General features: G+C 39.8%; 2 protein-coding genes across 6 annotated transcripts in view; one reads left to right on the top strand and one right to left on the bottom strand.

Moving 5' to 3' along the window:
* LOC145986463 (uncharacterized) overlaps positions 1–27,811 on the bottom strand; it is a 199,620-nt gene that overhangs the window by 115,640 nt on the left and 56,169 nt on the right. The gene's annotated exons all lie outside the window — the stretch shown is intronic.
* LOC145986462 (uncharacterized) overlaps positions 1–27,811 on the top strand; it is a 120,030-nt gene that overhangs the window by 57,715 nt on the left and 34,504 nt on the right. For all 3 annotated transcript variants that reach the window (XM_083120500.1, XM_083120501.1, XM_083120499.1), the window contains exons 4-9: positions 5,792–5,999; positions 15,951–16,111; positions 21,572–21,703; positions 25,563–25,742; positions 26,004–26,186; positions 26,288–26,476. In XM_083120500.1, coding sequence (XP_082976626.1) covers positions 5,792–5,999; positions 15,951–16,111; positions 21,572–21,703; positions 25,563–25,742; positions 26,004–26,186; positions 26,288–26,476 — 1,053 coding nt within the window. The remainder of the gene's footprint in view (positions 1–5,791; positions 6,000–15,950; positions 16,112–21,571; positions 21,704–25,562; positions 25,743–26,003; positions 26,187–26,287; positions 26,477–27,811) is intronic.

Here is a 27,811-nt window from a genome sequence, read left to right on the forward strand (position 1 = left end):
TTGGGATGGGCGGTTCAGAGACAAGGTGATAAAAAAATCATTTGCATCAAATGACATTAAAAGTTAATCTTATTAAAAATGCTTATGCACTCGTATTTAGCACAAAGCCTGAAGTACAATATGTTTTAAGGTATAATATTCAAAATTTCTGTTCACTATGTGTGAAGGTAAGCATAGGCGTAACCTGGCCGGGACAAAGGGACGCATTTGCCCCCTCCAATATTCATAAATTAAATTAAATTTACAAGTAGTAATTGCAGCGGAACCCCGATTTCAAGTCCCTTGATGTTACATTGTCGTACATTCTATATTCAATCTTGGTGGTCCCAACATAGCAAATTCCTAAGAAATTTTCCTCCGTTTTACTTTTTCTCGCATTCTAAGTTTTTTTCAGCTTGATCGCCTGAATAACATAAAATCGAGGTTCCTCTGTATCTAAGTCAGTTTCAACTGTCTTCATTTTTTTAAGAAATATAATCATCATTATTAGCATTCCCAAGTTTAGCAAATTATCTTCGAGAATATTCTTTTTGTGCATTTTATCTCAATATGGAAGTTATTTTTTGGCTACTCTTCACGGGGATACGTAATATGAAGTTAGAATTAATAATACACGTTTGTGCTGATTGAAGTTTTTCCATGGAGATTTTGCCATATACCATAGAAACTCTTGTGACGGGCTAGTTGGAACAGTTAAAACAAGTGCGGCAATGATGTACCAATTAGAAATAGTATTTAAGGCATAAATTTCTTATTAATCATGTTTTACAAGTAACCGAGTTAGTTACTCATTTAAAAACTAACTCAGTTACACTTACTGGTACTTTGAAAGTAATTATGAGTTACTTTACAATTACTGTGAAAGTAACTTACAGTTAATGATCATTGATTTGTGAAAAAATTACACAAAATCAATGATCATGAAGACTTGAGTATTTTATTTATGTTTCTAGTACATAATATGCCTTCATATATTTACATTACTACTGCAAATAAATGATGGAACACAGAGTCAGCTTTGCTTGAACGATTTTAATTAAGAAATCATTAGTATGCTAACCACGGTATATTGAATATGGTGTCATTGATTCCACTTGCACCTATTTCTTTCTCCTCCATTCCAAGATCAACAAGGTCCACTCCTTTGACAATGACATTTTCCTAGCTTGAGAACCACATTCCAAACGAACGCAGCAGACCACCAAAAACACTGAAGTTTTCACATGTAATTAAAAATGAATTGAAGTAAAGCGTGGATGTTCTAAAGTCAGCATGCAACAAAGCAAGCTTCCTTGCCAGGCCAGCAATTCCTAAAAAAAAGTAACTGTTACTTGCAACCAGTTACTTCGAAACACTAGTTGTTTAACAGTCAATGCAACAATAATAAGGGCTGATGAAATAAGTTTTGTGTAACTGTGTGGTTTGACTGTTGTGAATAAGTTTCTTTCTGAATTCCAACTCTAAACAGTTATGTAGTAGCTTGTGTGTGTGACTAAAACTTGTTTGTAAGATTGCTTCAAAAGTCCATGGGGAAAAAAGGAAATGCAGCAATTAAATTCTTGCATCCACTTGGTCCATCAACTTCCTACTCTGGCCACAAAATATTCTGTGTCCAGTGGACATTAGGCTAACAACACAAATGGAAGGATATACTGTATGTACTTAGTGATAAGTCAAATACTTTAGAGTGTTCGAAATGATCAAAATATTCTTCTAAAATGTAAAGGGCACAATCCTACATGAAACTTTGGCAATGCATAGAGTGCAATAGTGTAAGTATTATTAGTACTATCTTTGGGTTGAAAGAATCACAAAGTTTTCCATCCCATAAAAATAGTGTCCAAGATTATTTGCTAAATACATTTCAAAAATCACAATTATTACTCTATATTTGCTTGTTCCTCAAGTGCCAGAAGGTTCACAATATATATTTAACTGTCAAATTTTAATTAATCTATAAATTTTAGAGGGGTCAAATGCTTCCCTTTCTCCGCCAGGTTACGCCTATGTTTACCTTCACACATAGTGAACAGAAATTTTGAATATTATACCTTAAAACATATTGTACTTCAGGCTTTGTTCTAAATACATAAGCATTTTTAACAAGATTAACTTTTAATGTCATTTGATGCTATTAGTGCACACTTTGAGCTACCTACATATAAAATTGGGGGGAAATTGAAGGGAGGGCATTGCACGAAATTCGCTCTTGAAGTTAGTAATTTTTTCTTCTAAAAAAATACATGAAACTATACATAAAAATACATGGTTATTAATACAATCATCTGAAACCTTATTAAAATGAAAGTTTACACTATTTTGAACAAAAGAAAAGAAACTTGAAGTTTCTACGGCAAACCTGAGGGAAAATACTATCATTTATAACCTAATGCGTGTCATTAAAAGTGGAGTCGCAAGTGGCGTACACGGAGATTTTAAAAAGCGCGTAACTTCTGAACCCCTTGACCAATCTAAAAACAATTGTAATTTTTGTAATCAGCATTAAAAATTCTATAAGTATACCGAATTTCATCAAAATCGGGGATGGTGGGTGACATAGGCTGGATGAATTGACGTGAAATGACCCAGTGGTGGTAGTGTCAAATACGTTATCATCCTCGTAAATTACACATAAAGGGGGTAAAAGTCCGTGTTAAAGCTCGCCTTGTAATCAAGGGGTCCCGAGTTCGATTCCCGGTGGAGGCACATAGTGGTTCGGATCCAACTTTAAACTGTAGATCCAGTCCCGATTAGGCTTACTGTGCATAAAGTGGACTTAAAACACCAAATGAATCCAAATCAACCAATCGGTGGAACAAACAATTTTAAACATTTAAAAAAAAGTTCAATTTCACATTCATTAATAATGGAAAACAAGTACACAAACTATATTTTTGAATGGCAGAAAATGCATGATAAATGCATTCCGAATATTATTATTTTTGTACATATAACATGTATAACTTTCATGTATAACATATGTTTTATACATATTCAAAATGGAGTGATGTAAAATAAGAAAATACATGCAAACACTAAATTGTGTACGTATTCAAAGTTTCCTTAATACATAGTATGTGTATGTATATATATATATATACATACATACATATATATATATATATATATATATACAACATATAGGTCTATTATATATATTCATTACATAATCAATTCATCTACCTCAAACAAACCAACAGCAAAAATTATATAAATTGTCTCCCAAATGTGCACGCTCCTTTTCCTCCTAACAATTGTTCATGCATTTAAGACAAAATCCATTAAGGGAAGTCTTATTTCTCTCTCTGGTAATTTACAGTGCATTACAGCAATCATATTGCGAGTGAAGCGGACAAGAAAATTTTCAATCCATGTTTTTGCAAACTGAAAACAATATTGATTTAATAGGGCGCAAATAATTTCACGAGGCGCCATGGCATTTTCTCTTTTACAACTTTCATCATTAAGATTGTTTGACGGCCAGGGTCGACTCCCGCCGTTGCCTAGCTACTGCGGCTCTGGACTTAGTCACGAGACTAAGAAAAGAAGGCATTGCGAGCCAAGCGAGCGGAAAATTTTTATAAAATGTATTTTTATTTGCATAACATTTGAAATCGAGGAGGATAATTGCTCCTCTGTGCCATCAATGTTTGCCCCCTTGCCCTCCTTAGAATTGATTTCCATTCAAGGTTGGGGGGCAATGCCCCCTGCCCCACTGTGGTTGCGCCACTGATATGCACACACAAATATAGTAACAATATGAAGTGGCTGTGTGATTCCAATGTATCCAAAAATTCTAATTTAATTTAATTAAACGGAATATTTAAAACATTTAATTTGAGGTCCTTAGTTTATAATTGCCATTTCACATACTCAAGACTCAAAATACATCTGCAAACACAAGTCACACAAATGTTATGGTATATATTCTAACCTGCGAAAAATTGTTTATTGTGTAAGAATTTCAAACTCAAATCTACCAAGTCATCTTCAAGAAATCTTATCTTGCAATAATCTTCCGTCTGTCAGATTGCTCTACAAAGGACAGTAACGAAGTAAACAGATCCAGAGAATTCTGTTTTATTTTTCACACAACATTATTTTCCTTCCTCGATAAAAATAAAAACTCAACTGTGAAAATCTCGCCTCAGGGTATTTATCAATATGCATAAATTCAATAAGTATTAAAAGTTGCAATTTTTAACGTCTACGGAGAAAAATCCAAGCAGAATTTACGCATAATTCCCGGAGCCAATAATTCACGCAGAATTCCCGGAATTCAAGGAATTCCCGGTGAGTAGCCACCCTGTTATATTAGGTCTACTCCCCGATAGCTTAGTAACTAACGCTGTCGCCTTGCAATCAAGAAGCCCCGGGTGCGAATCCCAATGGATGCACTTTTCTCAGTGGTTCTAATTCTACTTTATGCATTACAAAACAAAGAGCACATGGTAAGGAGATTGAAATCCACTGTAACAAATACTATACAAATACTGCATTTTACAGATTTTGCTCAGATAGACTAATCGAAACAGAAACTACAATTCTTGTTTATTTAATTCGGGCGTATCGTACTATTGAGGCATAATGTTCACAACTGGATAATATAGCTAATTTATAGCATACTGCCCCAATAGAACGCGTTTACTTTACGGATATTTCACATTATCACAGTGGTCTTAAAGCCGGCCCCCATGGCGGAGTGGTTAGCACATCAAGCTACGACGCCAGGGTCCGGGTTCGAATCCCGGCCTGGGCATGGATGTTTGCGAGTGTCCATTCATCAATTTCATTACATTGCCACTCATCCCTATCTTCGAAAATTAGCCAAAAGTGGCACAATAAGCGAAGTAAAATAAAGTGATTGATTGATTGATTTAGTTTATTTTACTTCGCGTTTTGTGCCTCTTGGCTAATTTGCGAAGATGGGGATGAGTGATGAAATGATGAAATTGATGAATGGACATTCACAAACAACCAAGCCCGAGCGGGATTCGAACCCGGGACCCCTAGCGTTGCAGCGCGATGAGCTAACAACTCGGCCACAGGGTCCGGCAATCAATCACAGTGGTCTTAAAACTTATTAGATAATTCGTTATTTGTAATTGAGTTATATTTAAAGCCATAATTTTAGTATTTATACTTCTGCATAGATGAGGTACCATGGGCTCGACGCCCCACACTAAACATACAATATTTGTGATGTTAAATAATTTGCTCAAACAGTAATGACAACAATATAGATTACAATATCAGGATGTCAAATTATTATTTCCTCCATCTTTAACGAAGGCCAAAGCCAGCCTTTGTGGTGGAGTAGTAAACACAACGTTCTACGAAATCAGTGATCTTACGTTCGAATGGATATTTCTTTGTACTTGTTAACTAATCTATTTCATAGATCAGCTTTCATCCTCATTGATTCGATTAACCTAGGCAGGTAGGACAAACGACATAAAATTTAATAAAATTCGTTTTAATTCCACAGTATGCTCAAATAGACTAATCGAAACAGGAACTACAGTTTGAAGTAGGATCAGAACCACTGAAAAATGTACATTCATAGGGAATCGAACCCGGGGCTTCTTGATTGCAAGGCGACAGCGTTAGCCACTAAGCTATCAACGAGTAGACCTAATGCAACCCACACATAGACGAAGTGAATACATCTACATCAGCAAAAGCATTAGTTTCATGTTAAGTGTATAAGTACGTTTGACAGAATGAAACGCACGAGATACAACGCTCACGTAAACATTAGGCTAACAATAGTAACTTGTTTGTACAACAGCAAGGAAGAACGCCACTGCACTACTGCGGAGCAAGTCCTGATCCTCAAGGCCTGTGGAAAATCCTGGAGCAGGCTGGTGCTGAACCAGCCGTCACCGACCAAAGGGGGAAGACGGCCTCGTACTACAAGAATCATCCAAACGAAATCGAAATGCCGGACTCCAACAAGTACAGCGGTTACCTCCTGCGTGGATCGGGAGGTAAAGGCGGTAAGTCTTGATTTACCTACTCATTTTTATTTCCATTAGCACATCATACCACGTGCTGGTTTGTAAGCGTTCCTACAGTAGCCTAGGATAAATATTTCCAACCTAGGTTAAAATGGTATAAACAAGAGATTTCATCTTTGTGACTGTGGGCCCTTTAACGTCGTAAAACATGCTGAGGACCTCCACAAGCTTTCGTCCAGTATATGAGGACCTTCTTGATTGGTTCGATGGCTCCAGCAACCTTACTCGTGCCTACGGTGACCAACTCTCCCGTATTACCCGGGATTTCCCGTATTAGAACTATTATTATTATTATTTATCCTACCGGCTCCCGTATTGACATTCTATTATTCCCGTATAGTTCATTAATAACCAAGATCGCGAAATTTCAACTTATTTCGAGTTCGGTGAGCCAAACAAAACTTCAAGTCGACTGCAAGATCTTGCACGTTTAAGCTTTGACGGGCGGAAATGACGTCATATCGTGCAGTTGATTGATGCTCCGTTCTGCAGCAGCAGTGGACAAAAATATATGGGTTAAGACTAAGAAACATATAAATTTGGAAATTTTTATTCTTTATTTTCATCTGTATATCATATAAAATGTAAATTAATCTTTCATGTAATTTAATAGCTATTATCCATTCCATAAACATTTGCCGGAGTGACGCCGCGTCGCTAAAAATGAGCAAACATTTATTGCGACTAAATCTTCCGTAAATTCAATGCCGAAAGTTGGAAATCTCACTCAAATTTATGGCCGAAAGTTGGTCACCCTACCTGACATTTTGCACCATCAATATCTACACACGGTTTCAAAAGTCTGTTAATTGTGAAAATGAAGAACATTTACTTTAAAAAAAAAAAATTGAACTCAAGTTTATTCATAAATTGATACCGTTATCAAAAAGAACACTTAATTCAAGACAAAGCGTTAAAGGGTTTAATTTAATTACAACCTTAGTGACAATGAAGTTCGACCAGTCACAAATATAGGAGTGCGTTGTGAAAGAAGGAGAACACATGCATATGCTGAACATATTTTATTCAGCAGGCTACATGGAACAAAGGAAAACATTAATTTCCGCTGCAACGCAGCAATGTATGGTGTCCACACAAAATAAAATATTTTCGTCCATCTACAAGTGACATTAAAGTTCGACCACTGTTAGAGGGGATCCTGTTTACCATGGTGTGATGCCGCCCCGTCGGCGAATAACTGTGGCAATGCGTCGGGCATGCTGCGGACGAGTCATTCAAGGTATTCCACATCGATGCGGTGCCATTCCTCCTGCAGGCAGGCGATAAGAGCAGCCACTGTCGTGGGTCCCCTCTGTTGCACACGTCGCTTAAGAACACGCCACACATTCTCAATGGGCGAGAGGTCGGGACTCGATGTTGGCCATGGCAGAGTTCGCACGTGATGGCGAGTCAACCATTCTCTTGTCAGCCGCGCTGTATGAGGCCTGGCATTGTCGTGTTGAAAGATGAGACGCCGCCTGTGGAACAGGTGCCTTCGCACTGTGGGAAGATGCCGCTCCAGTATGCGTGTATAGGCGTGTGCATTCACAATGCCCTCACAGACGTGTAGTGGGCCAACCCCAGATGCCGTCATGCATCCCCATACCATCACTGACGCGTAGTGGGCCAACCCCAGATGCCGTCATGCATCCCCATACCATCACTGACGCAGGTTTCTGTACCCGACGTGCATAACATTTGGCTTCATTCTGTTCCTCCTTCCGACAAATGACTGTTTTCCGTATTTTTCCGTACACAACATTGAAAATGGATTCGTCCGTCCACAAAACCCTGTTCCACTTCCGAAATGTCCATCCCCAGTACATTCGTGCCCACCGTAGTCGATTGCCTTTGTTCAACATGGAAAGGAAGGGTTTACGTTTCGCCTTGTACACTCGGTAACCGCATCGCTGTAGGTAACGGCGAATGGTTCTGCTTGACACTTCAATGTGAAAGCGTTCTCGAGTCCACAGTCGTAATTCTGCCACAGAAACATGATTGTTGGTCTGGATATAGCGCCTAAATATCCGTAGGTCACGCACGCTCAGCAGGCTTTTTCGACCGGGGACATTATAGTGGAACCACAAGGAAAGAAACCTGCGCAGACCCCATCGCGCTGGCGGGTGGGGGAAAAAGACAGGAGAAAGGAGCCTTCAGAGTCGCCAACGTCAGTGTTGCCAGACCTATTGATTTCTCGGTAGGATTCCATAATAAACTATTGCTATGGCACCTCCGACAGCCAGCTCAAAAACACGTTTCCTGCTCATCTTTACTTGAACATGGAGGGGAGATGTGGAGTGGAACTCCACTCAGCCGTGAAAAGTGCTGTTTGAACTGTGAAATTATGTCAAACGCTACTCAATTGTGCTAGGAAATTATTTTATTACTTTTACTACATTACTATTTTTAGATGGCTGTATTTTATCGCACCCTAAACTATATTTCTATTTTAGTTATTTTACGTCGCTTTTGTGCCTCTACGGGTAAGTACGACAATATGGATGAATGAAAAACTAATGAAATGGATGAAGTGACACAGACACAGTGAAAAACGTCCTTGCCTTACTAGGTAGAAACACTGACTTCGTAGCGTGGGCAAATTATGTTATACATATATGTGTTTGTGGGTGTGTGTGTGTATTTCTAGCAGATGGGGAGGATGGGTGGCACCCTAGCATAAGCGTTGCTATCTTGAATTATTGAGAAAGACATGCTGTCTAATTCACCAAATATATTTCACATACGTAATGCATTTTTTCATTATGGTGCAGGACGCGTGCCCACCCCTATCGATAGCTGTACACCGAACACCAGCAGAAGGCAAATTGATTTGTTATTGTTAGCATTCGACTTGAAAGATTGTGGAAAATCGCTGACAACGAAAGGCGGCACGTTAGCTTCATCTGTGAACACAACTTTCTACCATTTCCTGTCATAAAAATTCCTCGCGATAATAGAGGCATCCCAACCCCTTGTGTCGATGCTGAGAAAGGGCAAATTTGAGGGTGTTTTCCATGCACCATCTAATCGGAAAATGCGGAAGAGATGAAAGATGTTGGTCGGTTCCTTCGGGCAGTTTACTTTCTTTTGTTTGAAACATGTCCACTCCTGAAATGGAGATCTTCGGTATATTTTCGCCAAACAGAGGGTGCTGGGTTTAGCACCATTGTTACAAAAGTATCTGTGACGTTTACACCGTAAACAATGCGCGCCACTCCCCCTTGCCCCCCCCCCCAGTGCGCACACCTATGCCGCCCTTCCCCCCCAAGAACGTCGTTCATCCGCTTCTATTAGATCATCGGATTTTGTAGCAGAACTTCTGGTTTCCAAGGAACAATCTCCAGAATTTTTCAAATCTGACCTGGCAACACTGCCCCGAACACTGATAACGGCAGGGAAGTTGCGCGAACGCTTTGGACGGAAGGTTTTTTTCCTTGTGGTCGAGCTATACCTGGCTCTGTAGTACCCGTATTTTGGTGGTGTTTGATGATGCAGTGGACGGTTGACTTGGGTAAGTTCAGTTGGCGCCCTATTTCCCGTTCACTGAGTCCATCCCGTTGCAACTCCACCACTCTTCTCCTCACGGTGTTGTCAATAGGTTTGCCCCTGGCCATGGTGATGATGCACTGCGGTTCCTCGGTGCACAGCACGCGCTTATATACGGCGGACTCCCTTATCGTGTCCGTGACGTCATGCTTCCGTCGAATGCGCCACTATCTGGAATTTCCGTATGGGTCTGGTGCCTGGTCGAAGTTCAATGTCACGCGTATAGTTCCCCGTTTTCGTTCTTTACGTTACCTTGGGTGCAACATGCTGGGATCACGATTCTTGCCTGCTCACACGCCTCCTCTGACACACATGCGTCACTTCTGCGGGTCACCCATTCCACCGCCCATGCCTCTGTGCATTTAATCACGTATTCCTTTCTGGTCGAACTTCATTGTCACCAAGGTTGTAGTTTAAGCTAATCATGTGACATCCACGACAAGCAGGACTCAGGTGGAGATGTTTCTTAAACAATATGACTATACTCGGATGTTGTTGGTACTATTCGTTTATTCTTCCCTGCTGATAAGGGATTTTTTTATAATTAGCTTCAACATTGACAGTTTAGCTACAGGTCCATAGCTAGAGGGGGGGCAACTGCCCCCTGAGAGTTTGTTGCCCCCCTGTGAAAAATACAGAACACATTCCTACCTGGAATTCTCATTAATCTTTACAATTATATCCTGTATTACTCTAGAAACATAACAAAGACATTTATTGATTTTGTGATTTATGAAGGTGTGTGGGATTCCATATAATGTCGTATCAGGATTGGGGGAAAAAATTCCCTTCCAGATTCAGACTTCGGGAAAAGATTTCGCAATTTTCAGTATCTAGAACGGTAGTGACATTTTGACTAGTCTTGTATTAAAGGTGCTTAATGTGTTCGGATGTTTTTCTTGGATGTGATGCTATGAAGTTTGAACTGCATATTTTTTTGTTTCCCAAGTCTACCTTTTGGTAATAGCGATTCATGTCATAGAGAGAGGGAGTGGGTATTTTATTTTTGTTACTTATCGTTGCTTTTCTGCCACATCTAGCTAATCGTGACAATGAGTGATGACGTGAAATTTATGAAGAGGCACTCACAAACAGTGCTGCAACCACAGGGTGCCAGGAGCATTGTCCCCCCAATCTTGGACGGAGTCCAATCTGGGGGGGGGGGGGGTAAACATTGAGGTAAAGAAACATGACTAGCAGAATCGAAGAATAGCAGGACAAATGGATACTCAAGATGGAATTAGTTTCAAGTGTTTCTTGCATTTTTCTTCCAGACGGCTAAGGGCACTTGCAGGGGGCACAGAGGAGCAATTGCCCCCTCGATTTCAAATTTTATACAAATAAAAGTACATTTCGTAAAATTTTCTTGCTCGCATACACAAATAAGAAAGCAACATAGGTGTGTGTGTTATGATATCTATTTTATAAAGGAAAAGTAAAGTCTTAACCTTGACTGTTTCCTTAATATCGTTTCCATAGCATCTTATATATTGCTCTCAGAATTTTAAACGGCAGTAAAAATAAATGACATTTGCAACTATGAAGCTTACAATGGGATTACATACATTAAGGACAGAAGATGCCATATTTTGATTGCTTGTAACATCGAAAGAAGAATTAGACGAGCAAATAGTGACTGCGGAAAGTTGCTTGCCTTGATGTCCTGTACATGATGTGCAAGTTTTCGGTGCTATCAGGCAGCACCCTATGAATATAGGTTCAAGAAAATGACAATACATTGTGCCTGTAGCAGACGTTGTCTGTTAAAGTACCTCAGGCACAACCTAATTTTTTGACAAATAATTATATCAACTCTTCTGCTATGGAGTGGACTCTCCTAATTTTATTAATATATCTTGAGCCATTCTGTGACTGGCAGAAATCAGTATCAGCATCTGCTCAAAAAGTGGTGGCGATAAGCGGCCCAGAGACCTCGTGCCGCGGAAATGGGGTAAGGCGAAGGAGGCCCTTCTATCGTTCGGTTTCGTACCATAGTCATTAAGGAAGGTATTTTTCATAATTTAAAGAGGATACAACATTTCCCTCTATAAAACTTGATATGAAATATTAATGATGACACTGTAATCCAAGAAGTCATTGATCTATCAAGGGATTCCTATTTGTTTTTCTGGTATCAAACACATGTATTTCAACAACACAATATTTTGCAAAATGATTAATGTAACCAGTAGGTAAACATTGTCTGTATTGATGCAAGAGTCTTTCATTTGAAGCAAATAGAATCCGTGGTGGAGTAAGGGACCCGTGTTTTAATGTTTTTGCAAGTAGGCCTACAAAAAATGTATTACAATTTTTTTCACAATTCATCAAAGTGTAGATAATATGTAACCATTATTATTTAATTAATTTTATTTTTCTTGCATAACACAACACAATGGTGTTGGATTCTCGTTAGATTCCTTTCTGCGTAAAAATCTTGCATACTGGAAACTATAGAGGGAATCATTATGAAGCATGATTTATAAAGGGCTCCCTTAATCAGTTCTGCAGAGAGGCCCAAAGCTGTTGGTTTATATTAATCGTCTATTAACATTATCGACCTGTAAATATAAAGTAGATATAGTCCCTATTAGCCTATTTATGTTAAACTTTATATTCTTTGACAATCTGGAAAGGTCATTATCGAAATATTGCTATTTGATGTTGCTCGATTTTTTTTTTCGTTGAAGTTTCACGATATCATCCCTTTTCTGTTACTTATCTCTTTTGGGGGAGGGGCAAGTGCCTCCGTTTACCCTGCTATATCTGCCAATGATATATTGATATTAAAAATTTGCCCCCTCTAGGATTGACTTCGCCCCCCCCCCCTACAAAGAATCCCTGCTACGGGCCTGTTTAGCTATCATAATGTGTTCTCTATTAGGTGTGTTTTGTTTGACGAAACATTAGAAACGAAAACTACAGTGTGGTCGAATATTTAATCCATATCCCTGGAAAACTAGGTCACTTCCATTTACTTCATGTAATAACTTTCAATGAGAGCATTCGTTTTTTTTTTTCATGTTTCCAGGACACTAGGACAATGAAATGATCGATAACATGTGGCAGCAATCCAGTCGATATGTTATTATTACTGGGCGGCTTCTATGATATTTCAAAAACTGTGACCTTCGATCCGACAACGCGATTCCCCGCCCTCATCTGTAGTAATGTGAGTTTAAGAAGGCTTGCATAAAGTTTCCATCGCGTATGGCTGCATTGATGACATCCTGCTTAAGTTAAAATTTGTTTGGGAGACTTCTCAAATTTATATCAATAGTATATAAATGCAAATGCACAACAACATTCTTGATATAAATGCTTTAGTCTAATATAATAAATACTGATATTTTATGCATGTATTCATACACAAACATGCAGTCTCTAACGTGCTCTTCTTAGACGATATATTGTCCTCTATTATTTCTAAAGTATGCAACACTGCTGCATGTCGTTGGTAACATTTTCCTCAGTTAAGAACGTAGAGTTGAAATGTGTATTAAAACCAAATATACATGTTCCAAGAAAAAAATACAAACGTTGTTCTGAAGTGGGACTATGGTATATGTTTAATTTTCTATCTCTGTCCACGTGGTTACATCCTATCATCATTGATCTACCAGATTACTATAAGCAACAACTGTCATAAAAAGGAATACACGTTATTTACAGTAACTTATGTGGAATTGACACATTTTTATTTTTAAAAATTGATTAATTTTAAAATTAATTCTTGAGCACAAAATTCCCAGATTTATGATCAATGGCACTACTACATGTGCCCCCGAGCAGTCAGTTTTTGTGAATATCTCTACGATTTTCTTTACTCCAACTCAAAGGTGTATTTCCTTAATGAAATGATGTGCTGCTCAAAATGCAGCACACGTCCGGGGAAAAAAAATATGAAACCAAGTAACCCTAGCCAACACAGATATTACTTTATTGTCAATGTATTTCGGTGGTAAATTTAAAGTGAATGGCACTACACACGCGCGCGCATGTACAGAGTGTCCGGAATAAAAGTATCCAAAAATACACACACACATATCTCATCAGCTTTAAAGTTAACTGAAATATATATTTTTTTCTTATTCTACGAGGTAACTCAGCAAGTTTTTAAAAAGTTTAATGTCAAAACGAGTACTCGAGTTCTCGCCAAGTGTTTTCCAGCGCCTGGGGCGTTATTAGAGCAACTGCTTGAATCCCAAACTTTTCGCTGGTACAGTCATGGACACTTCTGAGTTGAAACAATTCCATTGGGATTGTCACAACCCACACGTGTCCGTGACTGTACACACAGTTTCTAATGAATCGCATGCCAAAAACTCCACAGGAGTCAAATCCGGAGATCTAGGCGGCCAGGCAGCCTGGGTACATCTCGAGTGAGGCAATAGCCGCTCTTATGCCGTCATGCATAACTACTGATGACGTGGCTGCACGAGCGACTTTGGAAATGTGACAAAAGAAATCCAGGAGAAATTTCCTACCGACCGAACATTAGATTATACATATATAACCAGGGAACGGATTTATATGTAAATATATATTTATGTATGAAGCTGATATCAGTTAGAAAGTAAGTTTCCCACTCGCCCACAGGTGGCAGGCCATGCGTATTGAAACCGGTTTTGCGCATGCGTGAGAGGCTACTGAATGTCCTAGAAGACGCCTCCCGAAAGTCCTCAGTAGCCTTGCGGCAGCGATGAAACATGGCGGCTCTTATTCCATCTCCCGCCGCGTGCGAGGTTAGTTCGATGATCAAGTTCTTGAACGCACAAAACATACAGCCGATTGAAATTCATTGTCAGGTGTATGAGCCATACGTCATGAGGAAGCATATGGTGCGTTGTTGGAGCAGGACATTTACTGTAGACCGGAAAAATGTGCATGACGACGAGCGCAGTGGGCAGCGATCGGCAGTTATGAACGAGCTTGTGGAGCAGGTGCAGCAGCGCATATTGGAGAATCGTTACGTCAAGATCACGGAACTCAGCAGCCATTTTCTACAGATTCGGCCCGGTGGGTGCCGAAACAAAGGAAAACGCATGGGCACGGCGCTGACATTTCTGCAGCGTTACCATGATGATGACGATTTTCTCAACCGGATCATCACAGGGGATGAAACGTGGATTGCATACAGCACTCCAGAAAGCAAGCAGCAGTCCATGCATTGGCGTCACAGTGGATCTCCATGCAGGATGCAGGACGAAGTTCAAACAGATTGTGTCGGCGCGAAAAGTGATGTGCACGGTGTTCTGGGACAGACAAGGCATTCTGCTCATCGAGTTTCTGCCCAGAGGTGAGACTGTGAACGCTAACCGTTACTGTGAAACAGAGGACATTGCGACGAGCCATTCAGAATGAGCGACGCGGTAAACTCAGTGCCGGGGTGATCTTGCTGCACGACAATGCGAAGCCGGATATGGCTAGGCGCACCGCAGCCCTTCTGGACAGGTTCGGTTGGGAGGTGTTCGATCATCCATCGTACAGCCCGGATCTCGCTCCCAGTGAGTGATTACCACCTGTTCTTGCACCTGAAAAAGTTCCTGTCCGGTCCACATTTTTACAGCGACGAAGAGGTTCAGACGACTGTCACACAGTGGTTCGGTGCCCAGGCGGCGGACTTCTACGACGCAGGTATACAGAAGTTGCCTGAATTCCAGCGGGAATTATGTTGACAAGTAACTAGACAAGTGCTGTATCTGTAGCAATAAATCATTGAATGAAATAATGTTTCCTTTTTGTGCACGACCCCAGGGAAAATTACTTTCTGGATGCGCCTAATATATTAGGTTTTGGCTCATATTTTAGTTATTTTTGCATATTATTTCCATATTCTAGAAAATTTCTCAACATATATACTCCATATTCGCGCAATAAGTACATGTCTCCCTGTGACCGAAAGAGTTGGGTGAATTTCTTGCGAATAACTGACAAATTTGAAATATACTCCCATTACTTCATGCAATTTTGAACGCAGTTTTAGTCAATATAAACCCATCTTAAGAGACAACAGAAGGAAATTCACGTTCGAACACTTACAACAAAATCTCGTTATTCATTGTTTTGGAAACAGAAAATGAAAACACATTTTGTGTTGTTTTACAATTAATTAATGTCAATGTAAGCGTACTGTATTTTATGTAGCTCTTGTAGTGTCCTATATTATTAAAAAGGTAAATTTTTACAATTTAAAGTTCATATTTAACTCCATATTTTGGTGACAATAACTAAATATGTATTTCATACTTGACACATCTTTACTACATATAAACCCGTTCCCTGTATATAACGAGTGGGTCTCACATTATAATTCGTTATTTTTTATACTTTTACCCCGGACACATTAAAAAAATCATACGAAATGTCTTATTTTTCTTAAAGGATTAAACATAACGCGATCCAACATCCGTATCTGGATCCACGACCGGGACCTCGCACGACTGGAGCAGATCATATGGGAAGGCCACGGAGACAAACTTCTCGTCGAAACGAGCAACAGTCCTCGCGTCAAACGATTCCTGGACGCAGTCCCTTACATCATGGTAAGCGTATTCTGCAACTTTACATGTGCATATCTCTCTATTGCGTAGCGTGTTTATAAAAATGAAATCAGTAGTGGCTATACTATGACACCGGCTTCCTTTGCAAACCACAAGTTTACCTCTCGATTTAAGTATCCCCCCTTTATTTGTTTTGAACTGCCCAAATACATGTGTTAGAAAAGCATTTATCAAAGAGTTTGGGTCGTTGATTACATCATATTTTACGGATGAAAAAGTGAATGAAGACAAGGATTTGTTACGGTTCGTAATATAGCAAATGAATAATGTTATAAATACAGAGTTTCGTTCCCTTGGTAGCTAAACCATCAAGGTTTACATTGTATTCTTAGCTCTTGAGAAAGATGTGTGTGGATTACATAGAAACGTTGAACAAATTAAAGAATATATTTTCGTTAAAGAAATGAAAGTCTTCATTAATTAAGTAACGATAATGGTATAAGATTGATTACTTTTGCAACCTCAAAGAATTTAATTGTGAAAAGTACCAATTTTAAACATAAAGATATTCATAAATATACCTGGTCTTCTCCAGATGGTAAAACTCATAATCAGATAGATCATATTCTCATTGATAAGAGAAGGCATACTAGTATAATTGACGTTCGTACACATCGAGGTGCTAACTGTGCCAGTGACCATTAATTAGTAATTGCTAAATTAAGATAAAGACTCGCAGTGATAAATCATAAGCAACAAAATCTAAAAGTTCTAAAATTTAATGCAGGAAAATTTGTAAAAAAGGTAAAGTAAAAAAGATTACCAAATTAAACTGTCCAATAGATTCGATGTTTTGCAGGATTTAAATGATGATGAAAATATAAACTTGATAAAATATAAACTTGATAAAAGATAAAGACTGTGATTTTCTAGCTGACCCAAGCGATATTCTAAATAGATGGAAGAACTACTTTAATGACCTTTTAAATGTTCATGTAGGAGATAAATCAGAAGTAAATGAAGTGCACACAGCAGAACCTTTAGTTCCAGAACCTAACTTGACTGAAGTTGAAGATGCTATTAAAAGGGTAAAGAATAACAAAGCACCTGGCATAGATTTAATACCAGCTGAGTTACAACCTTAGTGACAATGAAGTTCGACCAGTCACAAATATAGGAGTGCGTTATGAAAGAAGGAGAACACATGCATATGCTGAACATATTTTATTCAGCAGGCTATATGGAACAAAGGAAAACATAAATTTCCGCTGCAACGCAGCAATGTATGGTGTCCACACAAAATAAAACATTTTTGTCCATCTACACGTGATATTGAAGTTCGACCACTGTTAGAGGGGATCCTGTTTACCATGGTGTGATGCCGCCCCGTCGGCGAATAACTGTGGCAATGCGTCGGGGCATGCTGCGGACGACTCGTTCAAGGTATTCCACATCGATGCGGTGCCATTCCTCCTGCAGGCAGGCGATAAGAGCAGCCACTGTCGTGGGTCCCCTCTGTTGCACACGTCGCTTAAGAACACGCCACACATTCTCAATGGGCGAGAGGTCGGGACTCGATGTTGGCCATGGCAGAGTTCGCACGTGATGGCGAGTCAACCATTCTCTTGTCAGCCGCGATGTATGAGGCCTGGCATTGTCGTGTTGAAAGATGAGACGACGCCTTTGGAACAGGTGCCTTCGCACTGTGCTCCAGTATGCGTGTATAGGCGTGTGCATTCACAATGCCCTCACAGACGTGTAGTGGGCCAACCCCAGATGCCGTCATGCATCCCCATACCATCACTGACGCAGGTTTCTCTACCCGACGTGCATAACATTTGGCTTCATTCTGTTCCTCCTTCCGACAAATGACTGTTTTCCGTATTTTCCCGTACACAACATTGAAAATGGATTCGTCCGTCCACAAAACCCTGTTCCACTGTCGAAATGTCCATCCCCGGTACATTCGTGCCCACCGTAGTCGATTGCCTTTGTTCAACATGCAAAGGAAGGGTTTACGTTTCGCCTTGTACACTCGGTAACAGCATCGCTGTAGGTAACGGCGAATGGTTCTGGTTGACACTTCAATGTGAAAGCGTTCTCGAGTCCACAGTCGTCATTCGGCCACAGAAACATGATTGTTGGTCTGGATATAGCGCCTAAATATCCGTAGGTCACGCACGCTCAGGAGGCGTTTTCGACCGGGGGCCTTACCTGGCTCTGTAGTACCCGTATTTTGGTGGTGTTTGATGATGCAGTGGACGGTTGACTTGGGTAAGTTCAGTTGGCGCCCTATTTCCCGTTCACTGAGTCCATCCCGTTGCAACTCCACCACTCTTCTCCTCACGGTGTTGTCAATAGGTTTGCCCCTGGCCACGGTGATGATGCACTGCGGCTCCTCGGTGCACAGCACGCGCTTATATACGGCGGACTCCCTTATCGTGTCCGTGACGTCATGCTTCCGTCGAATGTGCCACTATCTGGAATTTTTCCGTATGGGTCTAGTGCCTGGTCGAAGTTCAATGTCACGCGTATAGTTCCCCGTTTTCGTTCTTTACGTGACCTTGGGTGCAACATGCTGGGATCACGATTATTGCCTGCTCACATGCCTCCTCTTACACACATGCATCACTTCTGCGGGTCACCCATTCCACCTCCTATGCCTCTGTGCATTTAATCCCGTATTCCTTTCTGGTCGAACTTCATTGTCACCAAGGTTGTAATTATAACATGGTGGAAGTTCGTTAATATGCCAAATTCATAAATTAATTTGATTAATATGGAATAAAGAAGAAATCCCTCAACAGTGGAAAGAATCCATAATTGTTCCTGTGTTTAAAAAAGGTGATAAAAGGAACTGCAATAATTACCGTGGAATTTCTCTACTCTCAACAACATATAAAATATTATCTAACATTCTTTTAACAAGACTAACCCCATATGCTAATGCAATTATAGGTGATTATCAATGTGGATTTAAACGTAATAGATCAACTACAGATCAAATTTTTCACATTAGACAGACACTTGAAAAAAAAGTGGGAATATAATCAAAATGTCCATCAGCTATTCATTGATTTCAAAAAAGCATATGATTCGGTCAAAAGAGAGAAATTATATAATATATTAGTCGAGTTTGGAATACCTAAGAAGTTTGTTAGTATGATAAAAGTATGCACCAGTGAAACAGAAAGTAAAATTCGTGTGGGTATTAATGTATCTGACAAATTTACAATTCATGATGGGTTAAAACAAGGAGATGCATTATCTCCATTGCTCTTTAATTTTCCTTAGAATATGCTGTTAGGAAGGTAAAAGAAACTAACGAAGGACTAGAATTAAACGGTGTGACTCAGTTGTTAGCATATGCAGATGATGTAGACTTATTAGGGGATGATATAAATACAATCAAGAATAATGCTAAAATATTTTTCAAAACTGCTAAAGAGATAGGTTTGGAAGTTAACAAAGAGAAAACTAAATATATGCTTACAGGTCGAAACCAATCAAAATCTAATTATTGATAACAACTCGTTTGAACCAGTTTCCAAATTCAAATACTTAGGAGTAATATTAACATGTGAAAATTATATTAAAGAGGAAATAAAAAGTAGGCTTAATTCAGGAAATGCATGTTACTTCTCTCTTCATAAACTTTTGTCTTCTCGTTTAATATCTAAGAAACTAAAAGTTAAAATATACAAAACAGTAATTTTACCTGTAGTATTATATGGGTGTGAAACTTGGTCCCTTACATTGAAAGAGGAACATAAATTGAGAGTATTTGAAAATAAGATCCTTAGGAAAATATTTGGACCTAAAAGGGATGAGGAGACAGGTGAGTGGAGAAGGTTACATAATTTCGGACTACATAATTTGTATTCATGTCCAGATATTATTAGAATGATTAAATCAAGAAGACTTAGGTGGGCAGGCCATGTGCCGCAATGGGAGAGGAAAGAGGAATTTACAGGATTCTTGTTGGGAAACCTGATGGTAAGAGACCTGTAGGAAGACCAAGACGAAGATGGAGGGACAACGTTGAGGTAGACCTAAAGGAAATCGGTAGGGATGGAAAAGAGTATATAGATCTTGCTCAAGATATGGACAGATGGAAGGCCTGTGTTGCTGCAGCCATGAACCTTCGGGTTTAAGAAGGCTAGAGAGTTAGTTAGTTAGTTAGTTAGAAATGAAAGTTCTTATTTATAATGCAGGTGTTACTTGTGGCTATTAAGAGCATTTGCGAACATTTAAATACCCGAGTTGTGTATCAGGATACTTAGTGCAGGGATACAAAATATGCAGTTGGAATACATAAATGAGCAAAGATTCAGTTTCCGTCAACTCCTAATTACTGGCGTTATGTCATAAGCGAACCCATTTTGCTCATAATAAAATAAAATCTGGTTACAATTTCAGAGCGTTAAATATTTCCGGAATTTTAATTTTGACTTCATGCAACCAAGGACATAAAATGGATTTGAAGAAAATACTTGAGCAGCTGGCAAGTTAACAATCCACATACATTATGTGCGAGAAAGAGAGAGGAAACTACAGAAACATAGTATACTTGAAGGGAAAGGATATATCCCCTTCTTATTAACCTCAGATATCGTAAACAAGAAACCTTCGATTCGAGAAAATCTGGAACATAATGTACAGGCGATCGAATAGGAGACATCCACCTCACTAGCCAGTGACATTTCTGGGCACGCTGTACGTTCACGTACATTGGTCTGTAGCAATACCAATCCTCACTTATTTTTGTAACAACGAGACAATTCGCTGTAATGCTCTAGCAACTTGGACGCTGCGTGAGTCATTTATGATTATCTTAATAAATTACACATTGAAAGCATATATGTATGTATATATGTGTGTATGTGTGTGTGTGTGAGCGCAATAACGTTGAGAAACATGTGCGCATGTGAATAACAAGATTAACAAAAACTGCAAAATTATTTTTTTCCCGTACGATTGAAAGAGACATGCATCCTTAGCTTATTAACCGAGCAATAGATAAATATTAAAGAAATAGTACTCTCAAATTTAAAACATAAGGATAAAATACACGAAAATACAGATTTTTTAAAATTTGAATTAATTTATTTTTGGGTGCGTCAGCACTGAGGCTATTTTGCACCCGTCACACTATACGGGGTCCAGCCCCTTATCATAACAAAAATAAAAGCGTGTCTGAAAACTAACATTTCCTTACCTTGGTTAAAAGTTGAGGCTAAAAAGGGCGCTCAGTCCAAATAAAGACAAAACACAGGACGTCACAGAATTAGTCTGCAGTCCAGGGTGTACTACGTGGAAGTGAGGTTGACTATTGGGTGCACTACGTGGAAGGAGCACGCCTTACAACCCGAAAATGCAGATTGGAAGCTGTGTTGTGTGCATGTGAAGAAGAATGGTTGGTTACAAAATCTAAACTGTTTAAGATTACTACTGTATTACCGCAAGAATTAAGATCTAATCAAATTATGCATTTCTTTGCAGGGTACGATAAAAGAAGCGCACAGAGCCGCTGTGAAGAACAACCTGTCCACGTTTCAGGAGTGCACAGAAGCCCCAGTTCCTCCAGAGATCTTGCTCAGTAAAGATCGCAATGGTCTAACGCCACTCCATAAGGTAATGTTGGAATCTATGTCTATATTACTTATCCCTTTATTGCAGACAAGTCATTTAAACATGCGCACAAGAATTACGAAGGTATTGCAGGATTTGACGGCCAGGGCTTATGCCTGCACCAGAAACAAGAAAATTCTACATCGTCAGTTGCAAATTAGGTATACACAGAAGGCTCCATACAAGACTAAAATACTTGGGAGATGAAAAGTTCTCGGCCCGAACCCTTCCCAATGTCATTGTCACTGTAAAGAGTGTTATTTCATAGCGTAATGTGCCAATTTGCAGGATCATAACAATATATTTTCATTTGTTGTCAGGAACCATGGTGGAGAAGAATTTGGAAAGGTATTCTCTTTTTGCAGATGAGACTCAGAAGACAATGACTGTTTTGAAGGATTTTGGGTTTCAGTGCGTATGCCGTCCACCCTACATACATCCTGCTCAGTCTGACTATTATTACCAGTTTCCTAACCTTAAAAGACACTGAAAGGACCGAAATTTTGCAAGGATTCAGAGTTTATAGCAAACCTGACAATTCTTTTTGGAAGGGTTAAAGAAACTTGTGACACAATATGCCAAGTGTGTTGAACTTCGGTGTTAAAATGTGTAATGGCAGCAAAATTTCATGGTTCTAGATAATTTCCTTCTTGGTCGGGTCGATAATTTTTCAGCGACGGGTGGGCGAGGGTGGGCAAGCGCCCACCCAAAAATTCATCTGCCCACCCGAACAAAATCAAGACATAAGTGTTTAGGAAAATGTCAATGCTTCAATAAAAAAGGATATTCTTGCATTGACTCCGTACACGTTTTTCTTATGAATATTGTCGATACTAGAAAGTCTCACAAATTCGTCTCTAAGAAGTTCCTCTGTTCTTGGATTTACATTACGTTACTAATATAAGGAAATTCATTAGAAAATACGTTCATGAATAATACCTGTCAATTTTGTCTTATTTAAAACTTTATGATCCAGTTAACACTTCTGTGGCTTTCGCGTTTTCCGAGGCGAGGAGTACAAAATCGTACAGGATAAAACAAATAGCTAAAAAAACCAAACATGTAAATAAAAACACAATTTTCGCGTTATTTCCATGTGGTATGAAGCCATGACAAGGCTTCCTTAACAGATCGTTTTTGGCCATGGATTTCGATAGTGCGATAATCCGAGGGTGCCAACTTTATATCAGTGGCCACAAGGGGGGCGGGTGGCATTGTCCACCCAATCTTGACGGAATCAATTCTAGGGGGCCAAGGGGGGGGGGGCAAACATTTAAGTAAAATAAAGCAAGACTAGCAGAATCTAAAGTAGCAGGACAAAAGGATACTCAAGATGGAATTAGTTTTCACCTACTTCTTGCATTGTTCTTTTAGATGGCCAAGGGCACCTGCAAGGGGAGGGGGGCACAAAGGGCCAATTGTCTCCCTCGATTTGAAATTTTATACAAACAAAAATACATTTCGTAAAATTTTCTTCCTCTCTTCGCTCGCAATGTCTGCTTTCCTTACAATCTTGTCTAGTTCAGAGCCATAGCTACGTGGCAGCGGAATTCGGCCGCGGGAGCCGAAAAATCTAAATGAAGTACAAATCTCATCCCGAAATTAATAAATGCCTTCACCTTAATAACTCCTTACATTGTTATCGGATTTCAATGAAACTTCACACACATATAATGCGATATGTTACTAATGCACACAATTTTTCATTTGCGGGTAATTAAGTAAACAACATGAATAGCAGAGAAAAAGAAAGAGCTGTGATCGAGTTCTTGCAAACAGAGGGTTGTCAGGCACGGGAGATTCATAGCAGGCTGCAATTGTCATATGTAGAGGACGCAATTGACATTAGCAATGTTAGAAGATGGATGAAGAAGTTCCGAGAGGGGGAAAGCTCGGTGACGGATAAACATCGAAGTGGCAGACCTGCAACCTCAGCGACGGATGATAACAGATAAAGAGTGACGATGTTCTGGGACAGAAAGGGTGTCATCTGCACGGACTTCTCAGAACGTGGTGCAACAATGAACAATGTTCGGTATGTGCAGGATTTTAAAAACTTGAGGGCCGCTATTCGACGAAAAAGAAAGCAAATTCCACTGGACACTGTTGTTTTGCAACACGATAACGCCCGTCCCCACGTGTCAATGGAAACTTCACTGGGCACTGTCAAAATGGGGTGGTCAGTAATGCCCCTACTCCCTTACAGTCTTGATTTAGCCCCACCGGACTTCCATTCGTTTGTCCCCCTCAAAAACAATCTTCGCGTTGACAGCATTTCCACGACGTGTAAGACATTAAAATCGCTGTTAATAAATTGGTCAAAAAACAACCTCCGACGTTTTTCCAGAACGGATCTCGGCCTTGGATTGAACGGTGGCAGAAATGTATCGAAAGTAAAGGACAGTATTTTGAATAGCCTTAATAGGTACTCAACATGTGTATCTACTGTCACACAAACGTTCCAATTGTTCCTGCTTCACTCAATTTTTTTACAGCAGAGGAAGCATTAATTTCGAGATGACCTTTGTAAATTGTAAAAGAGAATGCCATGACGCCCCGTGAAATTATGAATTAAAAAGTACAGCCCTCTTGTCATTTGCTAGGTTTACCTAAGAAAGTATATACTTGCATAAACTGGACTTAAAACACAAACTCAATCAATCAATCAAACCTAGTATAGTAGTATGTGGGAAATTCCTTCTTAACTTGAAGGGATAAGACAATATAGCCACTATACTTACTACTAGAGAGTGATCAGTTGAAAGCACTGACAAGGAGATACAATGAAAGGAAGGGTGACTTAAATGAGAGAGAAATAGGGAGATTATATCAAGACTGACAAGGAAAGACAGATGAAATGATAGAGGGGAGAAAATCCTGAGCAGCAACATATCTTTGAAGGGTCAAGGCCTGCCAACTGATTTTTCAATATAGTCTCTTCGCCACCTTTTTTCTAGAATAGAGTGGATAGAGAGAATACAGATGAGTAATTTGATTCAATGAATTGGGAAAGGATTGCGCATATGCGTGTGTGAGAGAGACACAAAAGGGGACACAAACAGAGGAAGAGAGGAAAGGGGTATGCAAAGGATAGATAAGAAAACGTACACCAGCAAAAAGAAAACGGTAAAGAAATACAAACGAAATCGGGAAAGAGGGGAGAGAGAGGAAGAGAGAATCCATGACTGTGAAACTTTATATATATATATATATATATATACACGTATTTGTATATGTATATATGTGTGTGTGTGTGTGTGTGTGTGTGTGTGTGTGTGTGTGTGTGTGTGTGTGTGTGTGTGTGTGTGTGTGTGTGTGTGTGTGTGTGTGTACACACACTTTATATCTGCCCACCCTAATTCAACAATATGTGGATCCTGCCCACCCGTTCAAAATTTTCTGGCACCGCCCCTGCTTTTCAGACGCCCCTCATATTAAAAAGTTGAAAAGTTACTATTCCCGTGTAATCAAAATTCAACAAAAACTACATGATTCCAAGCGCATGAATCATAAAGCACTCTGTGTAGTTTGGCTATTACATACCGGATTATATTACTAGGAATCGAGTTGACAGAGAAAGCATTTTGAGCAGATTCCGCTTTCGAGGCAATCTAGTGATTCTGTTAGGTTTGCAGATATAATTTTGATTTGCACGAATGGTGATTATGAAGTCATTTAGACTTCGGTTCCCTGAAGAAAATAGGACTATATAATGTTATGACTCTACGTGCCTATTCATAATTGAACTCAAACTATTTTTATCAGCAGTTGGCCCTTGGCCCTCACTGACTTTAAAGTGAAGTTGTTCTAAAAGAAATGTTGAAATGTGAAACCAAAACCATATCTGGAATCTCTGTTTCAGACCGCTGGATTAGGCCACAAGGACATAGTGAAGGATATCCTACAACGCACACCTCAAGCAGTTACCCTGACTGATCGAGAAGGGAGGATTCCATGTCACTATGCTGCCGCATACCGCGACGAAGGTGCTATGTTTGACTTACTACTGGAAGCAGGATCCGACGAAAAGTATCTAGACAAAGTAAGTATAAGAAAAAAACAAGGTCTGTATCAAAGAGTTAATAACCCTCCAACACGAGAAAATGCGACTCGTTCATCAATGATCGATTAGTCCATTCTGAAATTATGCATACGCCAAGTCGTGGCTTTTAATCAATCGGCGCTGACGCATTTTCTTGTGCATGCCCACTCTTTGACCGAGGGTAATAAAGTATGCCACAGAGAGAATTAAAATCTGTGAAACGAAGCAGACTCATGAAATATTCCTTTTGTTGCCCCGCAGAAGGGAAGAGTGCCGAACTACTACAGACACCACTCGAACGAAATTGACCACAAGACGCTCAAGGTGATCCCGGATGCACCACGGACATCCAGCTCCGTGCCTCTAACCTGGGATTGGCGCATGCTCCGCTCCTTCAGTCCAGAGAGGACGAAGAAACCGACCCCGGAACCAGAGAAGCCAAAGGTAAAATCTCACGCAATCTCATTGATTTCGTGTACCTAAATTAAGCCCGGTGTCGAGCAAGTGTGCCCTGTTGTTCACGCTTGCCTTCTCTCTCTCCGCAGACTCCACCGATGCTGGCGCCTATCAACATGAAGTCCGTGACGGACGACCAGATTGACCAGTGGGTGAAGATCGGGGACGTGCAGAAACTAGATGACCTGGTGCTAGAGGGCAAAGGGAAGAAGATTCTGGGGAAAAGATCCTGGAATGAAGACGTCAGAGGATTCATCAAGAGTGTGCCTTCTTATATGGTAAAGTACTATTCCTATTGCTTCTTCCACATGCACAGTGAGAATACACTTATTTATTAGCATGGTCGCAATAATTTTTCACTCTAAGAGAGCAATTGCATGTAGCATCCGGAACGGTAGCTACATTATTAAAAGCAGATTTCGAAGAATGGTCCCCTTTTGATAGTTACTCTGCCAAGGATGAAGTAGTTAGAATGGGACTGTATGTGATACGTTGACACGCCAAGTCATTTTTCGCCGATACAAGTATGATACAATTCACTCACTATATTAACTAATAAGACAATTCGAGAGTACTGGCTGATGCAACTCTCAAGAAATTCGTCTCTTTAGTTCTCTGGGCCTCCACGATGGCTCAGTGGTAGCGTCGTCTCCTTGTAATCAAGGGGTCCCGGGTTCGATACCCGGTGGAGGCACATAGTGGTTCGGATCCCACTTTAAACTGTAGGTCCAGTCCCGATAAGCCTTACTGTGCATAAAGTGGACTTAAAGCATCAAACCAAACTAAACCAAATCTTTAGTTGCCCGTCAGCATGGCTGAGCATATCTGGAGGGGTTGCTCAATTAACAATTTATTGATTCTTATCAGAAACAAGAAAATGATCATTAAAGACAAGTAACGTGCATTTATTCTGAAACATGACATTATTAAATTCATTCGATTGACTAGTTGCAATGTTTCCATTATAATAAACCCTCATGCTTTAGAAACTGATTTTGAAACGGAAAATATTTCTCGATTGCAGTGGGAGTTCCCGATATCAACCTAGTTCTGTAACAATATGAAGATAAAAACAGCCCTTTCATATTAAAATATCTTTGCATAGGCGTAAGATCAGGGGCGGCGGTTTCATCCCAGTCATGGAATTTTTTTTAAAAAAAATCGTACTCTGTTCATTTCTCCTCAAATATGATTTTCTTCGATTTTCAATGCTGTCTTTTTCTTTCTCCATATTCTTATATTTTCCCCTTATTCCTTTCTCCCTCTCACCCGTCCCCCCTCTGTCTCAGTCACTATATCTCTAATTTTTTGCATTAGTTTCATGGATCTACAGATGAACTGGATGATACTGTTCCTTCTATTGTGTGTTGTAGTAGTGAGCCCCGGTCTAGAAAGTCAGAAAACCGCGGCGATGGGACTCGATGCGTGCCACCCAATGAGTTTGAATTTTAAGTCCTCTTTATTCACAGGTTAATCGGGACTGAACCTACAATTTTCAAATTTGGATCTGAAGCACTAAGTACCTCCACAAGGAGACGACGTAACCACTACGCCATCGGGAGGCCTGCGTCACACAATGAATAGCCGTCTGTCAGCCCCTAGTACTCAAAATT

This window comes from Lepisma saccharinum, chromosome 4 (genome assembly GCF_977018435.1).
Source record: "Lepisma saccharinum chromosome 4, izLepSacc3.1, whole genome shotgun sequence".
Classification (NCBI taxonomy): domain Eukaryota; kingdom Metazoa; phylum Arthropoda; class Insecta; order Zygentoma; family Lepismatidae; genus Lepisma; species Lepisma saccharinum.